The 15,241-nt window shown below is 34.5% G+C and overlaps 1 protein-coding gene across 1 annotated transcript in view; it reads left to right on the forward strand.

Moving 5' to 3' along the window:
- SYNE1 (spectrin repeat containing nuclear envelope protein 1) overlaps positions 1-15,241 on the forward strand; it is a 274,529-nt gene that overhangs the window by 36,518 nt on the left and 222,770 nt on the right. The window contains exons 2-5 of the mRNA XM_042812608.1: positions 415-476; positions 10,165-10,260; positions 11,598-11,681; positions 14,575-14,667. Of these exons, the coding sequence (XP_042668542.1) occupies positions 415-476; positions 10,165-10,260; positions 11,598-11,681; positions 14,575-14,667 (335 nt within the window). The remainder of the gene's footprint in view (positions 1-414; positions 477-10,164; positions 10,261-11,597; positions 11,682-14,574; positions 14,668-15,241) is intronic.

Consider the following 15,241-nt stretch of genomic DNA (forward strand, 5'->3'; position numbering starts at 1 on the left):
AAAAAAAAAAAAAAAAAAAAAAAAAAAAGCAACTTGACTATCAGAGATGTGGTTCTAGCTAGAGAGTTTAATAGAAGTTCTAGATGCTTATACCTCAGGTAAATATTTATAATATAAAATTTGAAGTCAAATTTGTCTTCGCTTTCAGATTTGAAATGGTCTTACTTTCAGGTCACTCCTTAAAGTTTCAACTGGTGAAATTTCAAACAGTCAAGTGTCAGAGCACTATTTTAAGATTATGAGGATTTTGTTAGGAACAATTAAAGACAAAATTAGCAGAACTGTCTTGAGGAAAATATAGTGGCATTACTGACTAATGTAGAACATACTTGTTGTCAGTAGAGAATATTATTCCATCATGTAAATCAAAAGATATTCAGCAAGTTTTAATTACGTTTATTTTTCCTCCCTTAGATGAGCAAGAGTTGGTACAAAAGAGGACTTTTACAAAATGGATCAATACTCATCTGGCTAAGGTAACATTTGGCTTTGAATAATATTCTTTTTTGATCCAACTTTTTTATTTCTGCATATACAGACTCTGACATATAGCATATTTCAGATTTGGCTGAGCAGAATGACATAAACTTGAAAAAGGAATCCACTTCATTTGTACACCATCGAGGGTGAAGCTGATGCAGTGTGGTAGCCACTGCTGTATCTACAGGCAACTGCTCAGTGCTTTTAGCAGAAACTGTGATCTGAAAGTAGCACATTAGCTGCTGTTCCAGACAGAGGAAATATTTGAAAAAACTGCTTTCCATGAAGAAAAAATATTAACATTATAACATACAATGTACTTGAATAAAACTTGATTTAGTTGTATAGTTTGATAGAAACATCTTGGACAAGTTACGAAAAGAAAAGTCTGCTTCTTGGATCCAGTGTGAATTCATTATCGGATACATATGAGGATTTTTCACAAAACTATTCTTGCTTCTTCTTACCACAACCTAAATTTCATTTCTGGTGTTAGTACAGGAATGAAGGATGTGATCTGCACACAGTTTTCAAGTATTGTTACAACTGGTACCAGCTTTATGTGACAATGTGAGCAGTGAGATTTAATTTGGCACTTCCCAGAGTCTTCTCATAGCAGAACTCTACCCGTAGTTATTAATTAGTCCAGTGAACCAAAATATTTATATGTCAGAGGTGTTCTTTTAATATATATTTTTAAATTATCAAGATTAATGAATTTGAAAATTGAGTGAGGATTAGCTAAAACTAGTTTTACTTTCTGTATAAGGAATTTGCAAATAAAGCTCACAAAAAATGAGCAGAGTAAAGCAGGAAACCCTTACCATGCCATATCGTGTGATTTGGTCTGATGAGTCTGCACAGTAGAGTAATAACTTTTATTTTTACTAGTAAGGAATTTAAATGAGAAATTTACAGTGAAATGAACTGCACTGTCATTAGCAAATTCAGGTAAAAGAACAAGGTTATCTTTAAAATTTCTTGACAGTAGGTCTTCCTGGAAACAATATGTATCCCGTTTCTCTTTGAAATATTTGTAAATGGCCACATGTAGCAGAGAATGTAAGCTCCATTTACTTCAGCTGAGATAGAAAGAAGCCTAGGTTTTGTTTAACTGTTTAGAGCAGAGCAGAAGAGAGAAAAAACTTATATTTTGTGATTTTCTTTTTCCTAGTTGTATGATGTTGTTAATAATTGATAATATTTTGTTGTAATTGACTATTAGATAAATGTACATATTTTTAATATAAATGTGTTGGCCATGTGTAACAATAATTTACTACTAGTAGTTAACTGATTGTTAAGAAGCAATAAAGTCATGGTGGTAGCTCAAATGAGATATTTTGCTTTGCATTAAGAGTTGTGAACTCTGCTATACATAAAGTATTGACAACTAGTCCTTTGGGCAATGAGTGCACAGATGGATCTTGTCACTCTTTGCATCAAAATATACGTTTCTTTTAAAGACATTATGCTGTGGAAGAGAACCAAATGCTCACAGCCGAAGACGGCGATTAACAGCCACAACCCCCCCCCCCCCACACACACTTTTATCAATACGAGTACAGCATGTAGTCTGTGTTAATTCACTTTTCAACAGGAAAATTGTTTCTATGGTATTTTTATTGATAGATGTCAGCAAGTATGCCTTGCTGCCTAACCAGTGAGTATGTTTTGAATTATTTCTAATATATGCTATTTCATTGTCAAAGGACAAAAATTGTTTTTTATTATAGTGATTAGGCTCAGAAGAGAAAGAGTGATGCATTCCTTTCAAAAGTTTTTGAAGTTCAAGCTTAAATCTTTTTTTTAGTACATAGAAATGCATTTTCTGGGTTTGCCACAGCTGCAGGAAGTACAAATGGTTCTGTAAAACACATAGGATTACCTTGCATTTCCTAGGTATTGTAACCTAGAAAGATGGTTGCAATTTTTATTATTTAAAAAGGAAGTGGAAAGATGTAACATCTCCATTGTATGGAGGGCCTTGAATTGTAATAAGGAAAACTCCTGGAAGTAGCCCTATTTTCAGACAGAGTTGTCTGCTCTTTGAACCCTATAAAATGTGGAGCACCACCAAGATGGAACATCATGAAATACTGGTCTTATATTTATTGCACAGAAACAGCAGTGCATGATGAACTGATAACAGACAGAAAAACTCTTCTTGGTATGAAGAAAGAGAGGAGACACCCTAAGAGATCATCCCAGTCTGTGACCATCTAAATCTCGTGCACATGCCCATTAGGGAGCAGCTTTCTAGTTGCCTCATCACCAATATATTCTGTCCAGAAGAATTGAGATTGCAAGGAAACTCTGCTTTCAACAGCTTTGTTTCAAGGCTTTAACTATTTGCCAGGAGCAATACCTGCAAGAATAGCAGTTTCCTGAAATAAGTAATGTTGCAGGCTTTGGTGGAGAAGCGTGTTTTCTTGTGGCTACTGTAAAGATAACATTACCTAAATTATTTGTCCTGTACACATTTTTAGGACTACTTGTTAAAATCTTTCCTCTATATAATAACAAACTGTTTATTAAAACAAGAGAGTTAAAAGGGCACTGTTTTAGATAGTGGTAGATTTGACTGACAAGTATTATAAATATAGTTGTGAGTGCATGAAAATTCTGAGGCTAATAACAAGATGTCTGATAGTAACTCAGTTTATTCTAAATAATCTTTCCTTCTGAGCTATGTGCACCCTAATTCTGAAATAGCATCATTATTGGAAGTGCTGATCCAAGCCAGACTGATTTTTCCCATCATTATTTTTATAACTTTTGTCTTCAGTTAGATGAAGAATGTTTTGTCGCATGCAACTTATTAATTTTCCTGATTCTTGAACTTCAGTAATAGAATTGCAACTGAATTTATCCTTTAAGTTAGTAATGGCTGCTTTTCTTCTCATTTTTAATGAGAATTATAGAATGTGATCTTTCTGTTATCATTCATTTACTAGCTTAAATAGGAAAGTTTTCAAATTGAGGATTTATGGAAAATATGGAAGTTATAGTAGTTCTAGTACAATTTGTTCCTTCTGTTTTATTTTTAACTTTCTGAACTGCTTGGGAAGTGCTTTGATTAAAACAAGTAAGTTCATACGGACACCATGAAGGTGAATAGCAAGAATGCCTGAATGAACTTGCCATTTTTACTAACCTGGTAAATGTGTTAACTGAAAAAGTAATAGGATGAAATGATAACAGTAAGGATTAAAAAAAAAAAAAAAAAACACATCTAAGAGTAAAAGTAAGGTAACTAACTCAAACCATGACTACTGGAGAATTGTTCCATCGATGAATAGAATGAATGTTTTTGAAAAACTGCTGGTGAATAAGTGCATGAAAGTTCAAAATCAAGAGAAATTCATGTTTTCTAAGTGAAGGCTCAGGGAGTTTAACTCTGTTAGATGGAAGCATAGGTTTATGGATGGCAGAAGAGAGGAAATTAAACAATGATAGACTTCATTCTTTAAGTGTATTGGTTGAGAAGAAAAGAATTAAAAAGAGTAGTTTTTGACTTTGTGAAGGTTAGGGATTTGTAAGAAATGGAAACGGAGTGATTTGATTCAATCAAGAGAAACAAATAATTTGGAGAAATAAAGGTGGATATGAAAGATATGACCGTTTGGGGATTGCTATGAGTGAAGATTATTCACTTCATTATTATCAAAATTTTGGTCTATTTTATTCTAAAGAGTCATGCTTCAATTAAAACAGTAAGTAATTCAATAACTATGTTAAATCCTTTAAATCAGTTGGAAAAAAAAATCTTTTGTTTTTTGTATCTATAAAGAGTGAAGAATAGCTTTGAGAGTAGGGTTGTAATTGATTAAGAATGAACAGAACTTGTAAATGAAATGAGTTCAACAGTTAAATGGACTCTGTAAGAGAGAGTAGGTATGATTGTTTATATTCCTTTTTATAGTAGAATGATACTATTTCTGAAGTTGTATTTCTTAATCCAAATATGTTTTCACAATACACAAGATATAAAAAGACTTAGTAAATTAAAGGATACTTGAAAAGAAAGATTGAGGTAACGCAGCCTTAGCATGGTCTGTGCCTTCATCCACAAGGCACTGTCTTGCAGGGAACAAACGTGGCAGAAAGAGCTTCAAAGATGGTTACGGGTAGTGTAACAGTTTCATCTCAGGTCAGCTTTTATTATTAGGCTGTATGGGTCTGTCTACCCTCTGGAGTTCAAGCTATCTGAATCCATTCTCTGATTCTGACTCAGCAACCTGAAACTGTCTCTTTACCACCCACTTGCAGATATTAGGGTCAAGATAACAGATTAAAGTGCTCTATTTGTCCTCTGGCTGTCCAGTTTAATTTGTGCAGTCCTATTAATGATAAATGAGATATGCTTGTGTAGCAGGACTGGAACATTCAAGCTTTCTAACCCCATGCTATTTATATATATATATTTCTCTAAGGTTCTGGAACTAGATCTCTCTCCATCACTCACTTACAGCTTTCAAATCTGTAGAAATAATTTAACTTCTCCTCTGTGTACGTTTTGAGGAATCATTATTAAGTCCATGTTTTAAATGTAGGGTAAAATTACACCAAATAATTTATATATATAGCTCTGCCTTTTTCAAATGGAGAAAGAAGACTCCTTGTTATCTTAGTGATTGACAGAGAAAAAACTTTCAGTCAATTTTACTTGCGTGATAACAAATGTGATTTACAGCTTTCTGCTCACTGTGTTTTCACAAGTACTTCATGTAACTCTAATGTCAAATAAAGAGTGAACTAGCATTCACAAAATTAACTTGCATGAATGAACTAGTCGTGTAAGATTTAGGGCCCAATTCCTCTGACTTCAATCATAAAAGTAGACAATAATAGCAAGGAATATCAAAATATAAGTGCTTAAGGATTTATGAAATTATGGCAGACAAGTGGGTCAGCAACTATAGAATAACTGTGGAATTTCACATTCCCCTTCCTGCTTTCACGTGTATTTCACAATAGAGGCAAATTCATTAAACAGATTTGCTCCTGTCTGTGCATGTGGCTGGATTTTCATGCTTTTTCATCACTTTTTGAAATATCATTTGAAAAGTAATGCAGTAAATGTAGTTTTCCAGTGTTCTCGTTGGCATTCATAGTGGTTCCAATAACTATTGTTTGTACAGTACAGTGTATTCATTAGAAAAGTTAAGTTCAGGGAGTGAGGAAAATATTCCTGTAGCAAAGATTCAAATGAGAAATGAAACGTGAAAAAAGTTGGAACACAACAGCAAAGCTTAGCAAGGCTCTTTGACAAGGAATATATTGACAGGTCAAGGGGTATTGGTTTTAAATAATAAAAAGCGGTAGATTTAGATTAGATATCAGAAATTCTTTACTGTGAAGGTGCTGAGGCAGTGGCTCAGGTTATCCAGAACAGCTGTGGATGCCCCATCCGTGGAAGTGCTTGGGGTCAGGTTGGATGAGACCCTGGGCAGCCTGATCTAGTGGGTGACAGCCCTGCGCATGGCAAGGAGTTGAAGCTGGGTGGGTTTTAAGGTAACTTCCAACCTAAGCCGTTCTATGATTATACTGAGAGATTATACCAGAGAATAAACCTCTGTGTTGTTCTGACTTTCCTTTAAGAGTTGTAATCAGTAAAAATCTCTTGAATGCTTATTTTAGAGACTCAACTGGACTTAACTCCTACTCATCTGATAGCCATGATGTACAGCCAAAATATCAACTAAAATCAGTGAAAGCCAAGAGTGAAAACTAACTTAAAATTTTCTAACTTTGAAAATATTGAATGTAGTCCAGATTTTAGCTTTATGCTTATAACTGAGTAGCTTCAGCATCACAGGCTGTGATGATTCTAAAACATTATATACTGAATGCTGAAAAGACTGCATGAAAAATTTAATGAAATAATTCTTAAAACAGGCAAAAAGAATGTTAGAGAAGTGCATGAAATAAACTTTTGCAATCCTAGAGTATTAAAGAATATCTTATACACTTTTTGACAAAATTCCTTGGTTAAAATCAGAACGTTCTTTGTGAGCAGCAGACTTTAATTCAACAGTTCATCAGGTTTCCACTGAAATTTCCTATGCCTTGTTTCTTGATTTTGGCATTACATAAGCTTCTCTGGGAAAGCAAAATGATATTCTACATACTTTATTGCATGTACTCTTTCAACAAATTTAGTACATTAGTTTACAGTGGTGATGACATTTAGGAACAGTCGTACCACAAGAAGAGAGGTGCATTCTACAACCAAATTCATGTGCTTTGTAGGAGCAATATGAATTTGGAATTAATTGTGAAAGTTATTTTTTCTTCTCCCATTACACTTTTATTTAAATTGCTATATTTAGAATTGATCCCTAACAGGAACTGATGAGGATATGTTTGCTTATACTTGCTTCTCTTAAAAACTGATATCCTTTCCTGTAGCTTTCAGGAAATTCTATGAATTACTTAAAAAGCATAACTTTATACAAAAAAGTTTGACTGACAAGTCTCACAGAAAGAAATATATGATGGATATACCAACATTAGATACTCCTCTTCTGACACAGTAAACTAAGTTTTGTAAAATCCGAATCTGAAATATGGAATTAACAGATATATCACAAAATAACCGTCTGGATGGAAGGTTTATAAACATCTATTTTTAACCCCCGGCTATAGATAAAGACAACTCACAATAGACCAGGCTGCCCAGGGTCCCATTCAAACTCACCATGAATACCACCAGGGATGGGGCACCCACAACGTCCCTGGACAACATGTTCCAGTGCCTCACCACCTTCTGAGTAAAGAATTTATTCCTAACACTTAATGTAGATCTCCCCTCTTTTAGTTGAAAAAAATAGTTCCATTTGTTCATGATTTTCCCAGGACAGAGGTGAGGTTCACCAGTGTGTAGTTCCTGGGATCTTTCTTTCTCCCTTTCTTAAAAATGGGAATGATATTGCCCTTTTTCCAATCACTGGAGATGTCACCTGACAGTCATAACTTTTCAAATATGATGGAGAGTGGCTGGTAACTACATCAGCTATTTTGTTCAGGGCACTGGGACGGATGTCATCTGGACCCATTCAGTTTCGTGAGGTGGTCTTTTACTTGCTCTGCTATTGTCTGTGTGTGTGTGGGGGGAGTTTTACTCAACACCTAGAGGTACAGGCAGATGAGAGCACAGATGCCAGTGAAAACTGAGGCAAAGAATAGTTGGATATCCAAAAACAAACCCACAGGGTTCTATCTCTTTATAATTAGTTGTTAATGTCTTCAGATAGTGAAATACCTTATAAATTGTATTACACGATACCATTTTGATAGTCTGTTTAATTAACTAATTTTCAATTTAAGAGGAATACCACATAGAAGACCATGCAACTTGGCCATTTTACTTGTCTTTTGTTCCCTGTTGTATTAGTGTTAATGTACATGATGTATGATGGTAAACGTTGACAATGCAATTACACAAAGCTTGCAGCAACAAAAAGTAAATTTCACTCTTTGATTCTCACAGTTCAGAAGAGTCAGTCTTGTGGACTTTGATGTAATCCATTCAATTGTTTCTTTTTTCTTTCTCTTATTTGTTTGAATGCTCTCTCATCCTTTTCTTAGTTTTCCCCCATACTAATATTTGATCTATGTTGAAAGAAGAGTTCTGTGTTAGTTTGACAGATGTCTTTGGGGGGGTACTTTCCTTGCTTTTCTTTAGTGTAATGCCTTCAAATCTGCTTTTTCTAAATGCTGTCAAAAATGAGTGACCCATGAAGGGTGTTTCAAAGCAAGAACTTGAAATGGGTGGTGAGAGGTTGTCTATAGCATGAAATGATGCACCTTGGGAACAAGAGGTACATCCCACTTCTGGTTTGCACATGAATGCCAGAAAGGTATTGACTATTTTTGGAACAACACGAATTTTGGACTGTACTGTGTTTTGAGGGTAAGGATAGCAGAGCACTCAGGCTGTAAGGGATCTGTGTTGTTCTAAAACAGTTCACCCGACAGTCACGTTACAGGTACAAGATTTATGGGGTGCTCTAAATCCCTCGTACTTCTTAATCAGAAGGTATCCTAAATCATTCTCCCTAAAAGGCTCCCTCTCTTCCTTACTTTAGAGTGAATTTCAGGAGGCAAGCTTCACTACTGGAACATTTCTTTCTATGGTGAAATTTTTCAGGCCTTCAGCTACTGGATTAGGATGGCAGATGGTTGTCTTTAATGATGTATTGATTTAATACATATTTCTTCACTTTAGATCACACAGTAATACTGATTAAACCAAAGCTGTTTCAAGTTTCAAAGAGGAATTGATAAAACAAAAGGTGAAGATTAATGATGTTTTCATCAACTGCCTGTAACGGGACAAATTAAACTTCAGTGACCTGATTGCTTCACTGATTTCTTTGGTGTTATATTAAGAACATTAGTCATTATGTATTACATTACTAGAAAAAGAAAAAGTAATATATATATAATATACTCTTGCAATGTGTTGCAATAGTGCTTTTTCACGTATTTGAGAACATACACTTTCTATTATTGTAGCCATCAGAGCATGCCACATCCTAAATGAAGTCCACTTTAAACCAAATCTATGTCTCAGTGAAACTTTAGTTCATCTGAACTAAACACTGAAGGCTGGGTTTTGATAGAGGTAGAAATTTTTGCTCTGTGCTGTTTTGTTTTTTTTTAATAACTACCTTTTCATTAGCAGTTTTCATTTCTTAGGATCATCAAATGTATGTTTCTATGGAAGAGAAATAATAGATCAAGATTTTGTACAAGCATTCTTTTTAGAAGCACCCCAAACATAATTTACTAAGCATAAGATAATTTAAAACTAAATTTGTAGTCTGTCTTTTCAGTCAGTTAGCAGATATAAATGTTATCATCATGTGAATTAGCAGGAATATGAATTCTAACAAACTCATAGAAACTGGAGGGCGTTTGTTTCCTTTAATTCAACAGAACCAAGTTTCACTCTAGATTTTTGGTTGCTATGAAATACAGTGTGATCATTGAAGTGCTGACCAGATGCTGGCCAAACTGGCTACAAACTGGTATGTATTTAAGAAATTGGAGTTCAGAGGTGGGACTTTGTTACTCAAAATTCCTGAAACATCATCTGTTTACATGTTTTTCAGTACTATCATTCTCGCGTTTGCAAACGTAAAGACATATGTTAAGCAGTTTGTCTTAAGTAGAAGCTGTCATAGTGCTAGCAGCACTGAAGCCTGCAAGACTTGAATGAAAGAAAGGAGAGAAAATATGACAATTTTGTGAAACAACAGTTAGCCATAAGAAAGCAGCAGCAGTGCTCAGACAGCTGTATTGCTTTAGGGATTTTTTTCTTCACACAGCTCATTTCTCAAACAAGGAAAGTGAAGTTTCTGTGACATACATAACACTAGGCAAAATATGCCAGTAGTCTGAAACATGACTGTAATAGTGTTAGTAAAATGAGTGTGTTTTACAGACTCTAGGCAGCTGTTTTGTTTCTTTTACTATTTTAGGGAGCAGAAGGCTTTTCCCAGAAATGCTAAAAAGTCAAACAGTATGGTAGCAAAGAAAGGGTCAAAAAGCAAAACAATATTAAATGTTGTAAAACATAAAGAATGGGACCCAACCACTCCTGTTTGAAAGGAAGGGAGATAAGACAACGCTGCTGCTGCTGCCCTTATAATATCTGGTCTCTTCACTTCTCAGCGCAATCCTCCCATGATGGTCAGTGATCTGTTTGAAGACATCAAGGATGGGATAATGCTGATAGCCCTTTTGGAGGTTCTTTCAGGGCAGAAGCTGGTAAGAAGTTCCTTCCTTCTGAATCTGTGAGATGGTTGCACAGCTTTTCAAGGATATGATCTTCTAGTTTGTTTCTATATTTGAGTACTCTTGAAAACAAACAAAAAAGCAAAATTTATTCACAGAGTGGACTATGTGGTTGCAATGCAAAACGAAATAATTGCAGACTGATAATCTTGATTTCGTATATTTTATTTCAGTTTTGTCTTCCTGTTTCATAAAAATATCTTGATTATGTTAGTCTTTACAATGCACCTTGCTGTTACTACAGTGTTACTACTGTGACACAAGCATGGTCTGAAGCCCAAGCTGCTTCTGTATGTCTGAAGAAATAATGACAGGTTCTCTTGTCTAATTCATGGCTTTCTTGTGAGCCCCCAGATATCATAGGGTCTAATATCCATGTGCACTGACAGATACATAGCCACTGTAAAGACCCTAAACTGATACCAAATGGCATTTCACAGGCGTATTTTGTAATGAGGCTACAATTTGTACATGCCAGATAAGTTTTCTCTTGGGACCCAAGTTAGTAATGTGTTTGTGATGGTGAGAGGAATTAAAGGTTTTTATGCCAAGACCTCTCACTTTTTCCAAACCAGCTTATATATCAAAGGGCAGCACCCAAGAGCTGAACATCTACCATTCAGTTTGCCTGTTCCCTTACATTCACTCTATTTGCATGTTCCATTCTTTTACCTCTTGTTCATGCAGCCGGGATTAGCTAAAATTAATAGTAATTCGTATTGCAAGAGTGATTGTAAAGAGATTTTAATGAGAAGTAAGCTAAGCTTTCAAGGGTATTTCTGCTTTGTTGAAATGTACTGACCGCTGTTTCTGTTCATGTGAGAAGTCTCCCTCTTGTGGCAACATAATAGTAAAACAGGGAAAGAATTGTAGAGGAGGTACCAGTTAATTGACATTTGCTATATAATATCCTTCCCGTATAAATCACAGAACAAGAGCAGTTTCTAATTAACTAAAAAGCCATGTATAGCAGAGTATTATGTTCTATAGTAACTTCAGAAGGAATTTTAGAATTTATAATAAACGTTTGTTAAAAATAACTTTATCGATACCAATTTAAATGGCAGTAGTTATATATTTACATTGCAATATAATATTAAGGAGACATTTAAAATTCAAATTCAGAATATTAGGAGCCTAAAATATGTTTTTGATTTAATTCAAGGATTTCTAATTTTTTTATTATTATTACTTTTAACTTACATGCCTGAAGTTCAGCAAAATATATGTTTGTAATTACGTGGAATGTTTTTTTTTTTCAGCAAAGTGAGTATATCTAATTGGAGTGTGCACTTTTCTTTTCCTTAAAGCCTTGTGAGCAAGGACGTCATCTGAAGAGAATTCACTGGGTTGCCAACATTGGCACAGCACTTAAGTTTCTAGAAGGAAGACGGGTAAGTTCGATAGCACAAAAGCTGTTGTAAAGTAAAAATGTCAAGATTCAACACTAACAGCTAGCAATCAATAGGAAAAATTTCCTGGGGTTTTTAGTTAGAATCACCTTAGCTTATCTTTTTCCTTTTTTTTTTTTTTCTGTATACTTTAACTCCTCCCTGCTTCCCTGTCTTATCAAAGTTAACAATTTCATTTCAGTAGAGGCATTCCTTTATGACTGTACATACAAAACACTGCTTGAAATTATACACACGTGAATTAAGAACAGTGTGACCCTTTATTAGCATAACAGAAGTCCAAGTTAATTCCTGGATTGATTCTTGTAGTCACCACTATGGCAGTTTTAGATGTAACATACAAGGTGTAACAAAGCTTTGTAAAAATTCAACATAGAGATAGAAAACGAAAGATAGATGATTAGAGTGCTGAGGTATCTCTAGTACAAAGACAGTCTGAGAGAAGACTTTGGGGAGACCATGTACTGGCTTTTCCATTCCTAAAGAGGGGCCTATAATCAAGAGAGGCCTTTTTACCAGAGCCTGTATTGATAAGGCACAGTGTAATAGTGTTTATCTAAATGGAGTATTGTCATATAGAATATTAGAAAGAAATTCTTCATTGTGAGGGTGGTGAGGTACTGGAACAAGTTACTCAGAGAATCTGCAGATGCTGCAACCACGGAAGTGTTCAAGGCCAGATTGGATGAGATTCCTGGGCAGCTTGATCTAGTGGGAGGCATCCCTGTCCACAGCAGGGGACTGGAACTGTATGATCTTTAAGGTTTCTTCCTGTAAACCCTTCAGTGATTTTAAGAAAAAACTCAATGTGTTCTAGGTATGAACATAAAATAAAAACAATCTTCCTGTGTTACACTGATGTATCTATTTTTTTTTATTAGAATTGGGGACATTTTTTCGTATCTGCTTTCCAGTTTATTTATTTTTTTTAATGCAGGTATAACAACGAATGGATTTTATTTTTCTATAATACAACGCAACAGGAGTTTGGGGACTTTTCTCTATTAGTTATTTTTTGTACGTGCTGTAAATTGGCATATCAGATTTCCTTCTAGAGGGAAATGGAAATAAACAATATGTAAGATAGATTGGTGTGCATTAGCAGGTAGCTTTTGGCTGAATGCAGTTTAGACAATTCATCTATACAGTCTGTCACCCTTTTCCTTTCAGAGGAGATGGGGATGCTTTCAGACAGCAAGTGCTTTTTCAGTAGCTAAGCGCAGTCCCTGATTTTTACCCTCAGACAAATGAAGGGAGATGAGTGGCTGTCTGTGGCACTTAGCGTGTGCTGGGGGTCTCCTTCCTCCCTGGGCTCTCCCACAAGTAACATTTGTTACAGATTTATTCAATGTCATATTTTCACAATCCAGACAGACTTCTGGCTGTCATACTGAGAAATGCACTTGAGATTTTGGTGATGTTATTCTGGACCAAACATTTTTTTATTGTTATTTTGGTTTGTTTGTTTGTTTGCGTTTGGTTTGAGTCTTTCTTTTTAATGCTAGTGAAGTGTTTATTTAATAGATTTGAATTCTTTTTAATGAATAATAAAACAAATATAACAATAACTAGAATAGATACATTATGCCCCCATGAGCAGTAACCTAATCAAAAGATTTAGCTGACTCCTCATGACTCTTTTTAATCTGTAATATCCATAAGTAAAACCTTGCTTTCTAGAAAAAGAAAGGTTTTTGTGGGAGCTGAGCCAGCTAAAAGAATGAGACTTATGGTGCTTTTTTCTTTAGGTAGATAATGGCATTGTTTAGTGGACTTCCAGATGTTGATTCAAATGACTGCAGTTTTTGCTTTGTTTTGTGGATAGAATCTCACCAGAAGTCAATCTCATGCTGTTCTTAAACCCATTCTCCAAAGTTTTTCCATAACCCTTTTCCATGAAAATGTTTGGAGTGCCAGAACAGCTTAGTAGCCCTCCTTATTAATGTCAAGACTAAAGGCAGGATTTTTTAGTTTTGTTGAGTGAATGATTAGTGTATTTCCTGATATTCTGATACCACCTATTCTATTCAATTTCCTTAAACGCTGTCTCTGTGTTAGTTCCTTTATACATAGTCTTTTTTTCTGCTGTTTTTTTCTTGAAATTATTTTATGGTGAAGCTTTATTCAGAATATAGAGAAGCATTTGGGAGTTAAAACCTGTTTGTTTGTTTTGATAAACTTCATACAGCCTTGGACAGCTGAAATGTTCATATTCTATATTTTTAAGAAAATTATAGTCAGATTTGTCTTGCAAGGGAACCTTCACCAGTGATGGTAAAATATTTTACAGTAATAAGCTCCCTGAAGAAATATGACATTTTTTTTTTCTTTAAGGCTTTTTTTCCCCTTATTTCTTTTTTATTATAAAACACTGTTTTCTTGGTCAATTCTACACCTGTTACAAGAAGCAAGGACAGCCTACATAATTTAAAAGCTGTTATGGAATATCCAGTTTGTTTTCTTTATTAATCATATTCTAAGTTGTAAGCAAAATGATGCTTTCTTTACATTTTAAAAGTAACACATTTACTTAATCACTTAATCATTATTTAGTAACATTTTTTCCTTTTACTTCCCATGCTAGTCTGTATATCGAGGATCTCCGGTTTGTACAAAGTTTTTATGTAATTTTTATCTCTTTTTATCTTTTCTACAAAAGTTAAATATTATTTCTACAATATTAGCATGCTATGGACCTAAAACTCTTTAATTATGTATAGCTTACACGTAAGTGAAATTACGTAATTATGGGATACTTTCATAGTAAGAAAATTCTTACTTTGTTACAAAAATATATTAAAATATAAAACCGATTTCTTTTGTAACTGTTACCGTCTCTTGTGTGTAGTGATAACATGTTTTCTTTCCTAAATAGATAAAGCTTGTCAACATAAACTCAACTGATATTGCTGATGGTCGGCCATCTATTGTGCTTGGTTTGGTGTGGACCATAATTTTATATTTTCAGGTACAACATTTTTTTAAATTCAGTGTTGCTTCTTCAAACAGTGGTTGAGCTTATTGTTGCAAATGAACTAGTGCATTTTCAGTATTTAGTTACATGTTTGGTAGTTTATAATTAACTGAGGATCTGATGCTGAATAAAGTAGCAGATATAGCTGTTTCACACTGCTTAAACTAAGATACCTGTCTTGGTAATGAGCACAGAATGTATTTCTTCTATCACTAGAACACATACTTCCAGTATCTCCAAAAAATGCAAAAAAAAACCAAAACAAACAAAAAAAACCCAACCCCCCCAAAAAAAACAAAACAAAAACAACAACAACAACAACAAAAAAAAAAAAACCACAGAAAAGAAAACTATGGAATTTGGATGCTTTTTATAAGCACCATTACCAACCTTGTTGATGATTGTACTCCATCTAATTCCAGTGCACGTGATGTCAGACAGCAATTAAGCTTAACGTAATACAAGTAAACATGCTGATTTCACTGGAACATGAAGATATTTGCAAGGATAATAGCTGTAAACTGTTTAGATGGAGACCAGTCTTACACTATCCTCTGGATATAATTTT

The sequence above is a fragment of the Centrocercus urophasianus genome, unplaced genomic scaffold (genome assembly GCF_019232065.1).
Source record: "Centrocercus urophasianus isolate 14NV4802_14NV808 unplaced genomic scaffold, USGS_Curo_1.0 seq_10, whole genome shotgun sequence".
NCBI lineage: Eukaryota > Metazoa > Chordata > Aves > Galliformes > Phasianidae > Centrocercus > Centrocercus urophasianus.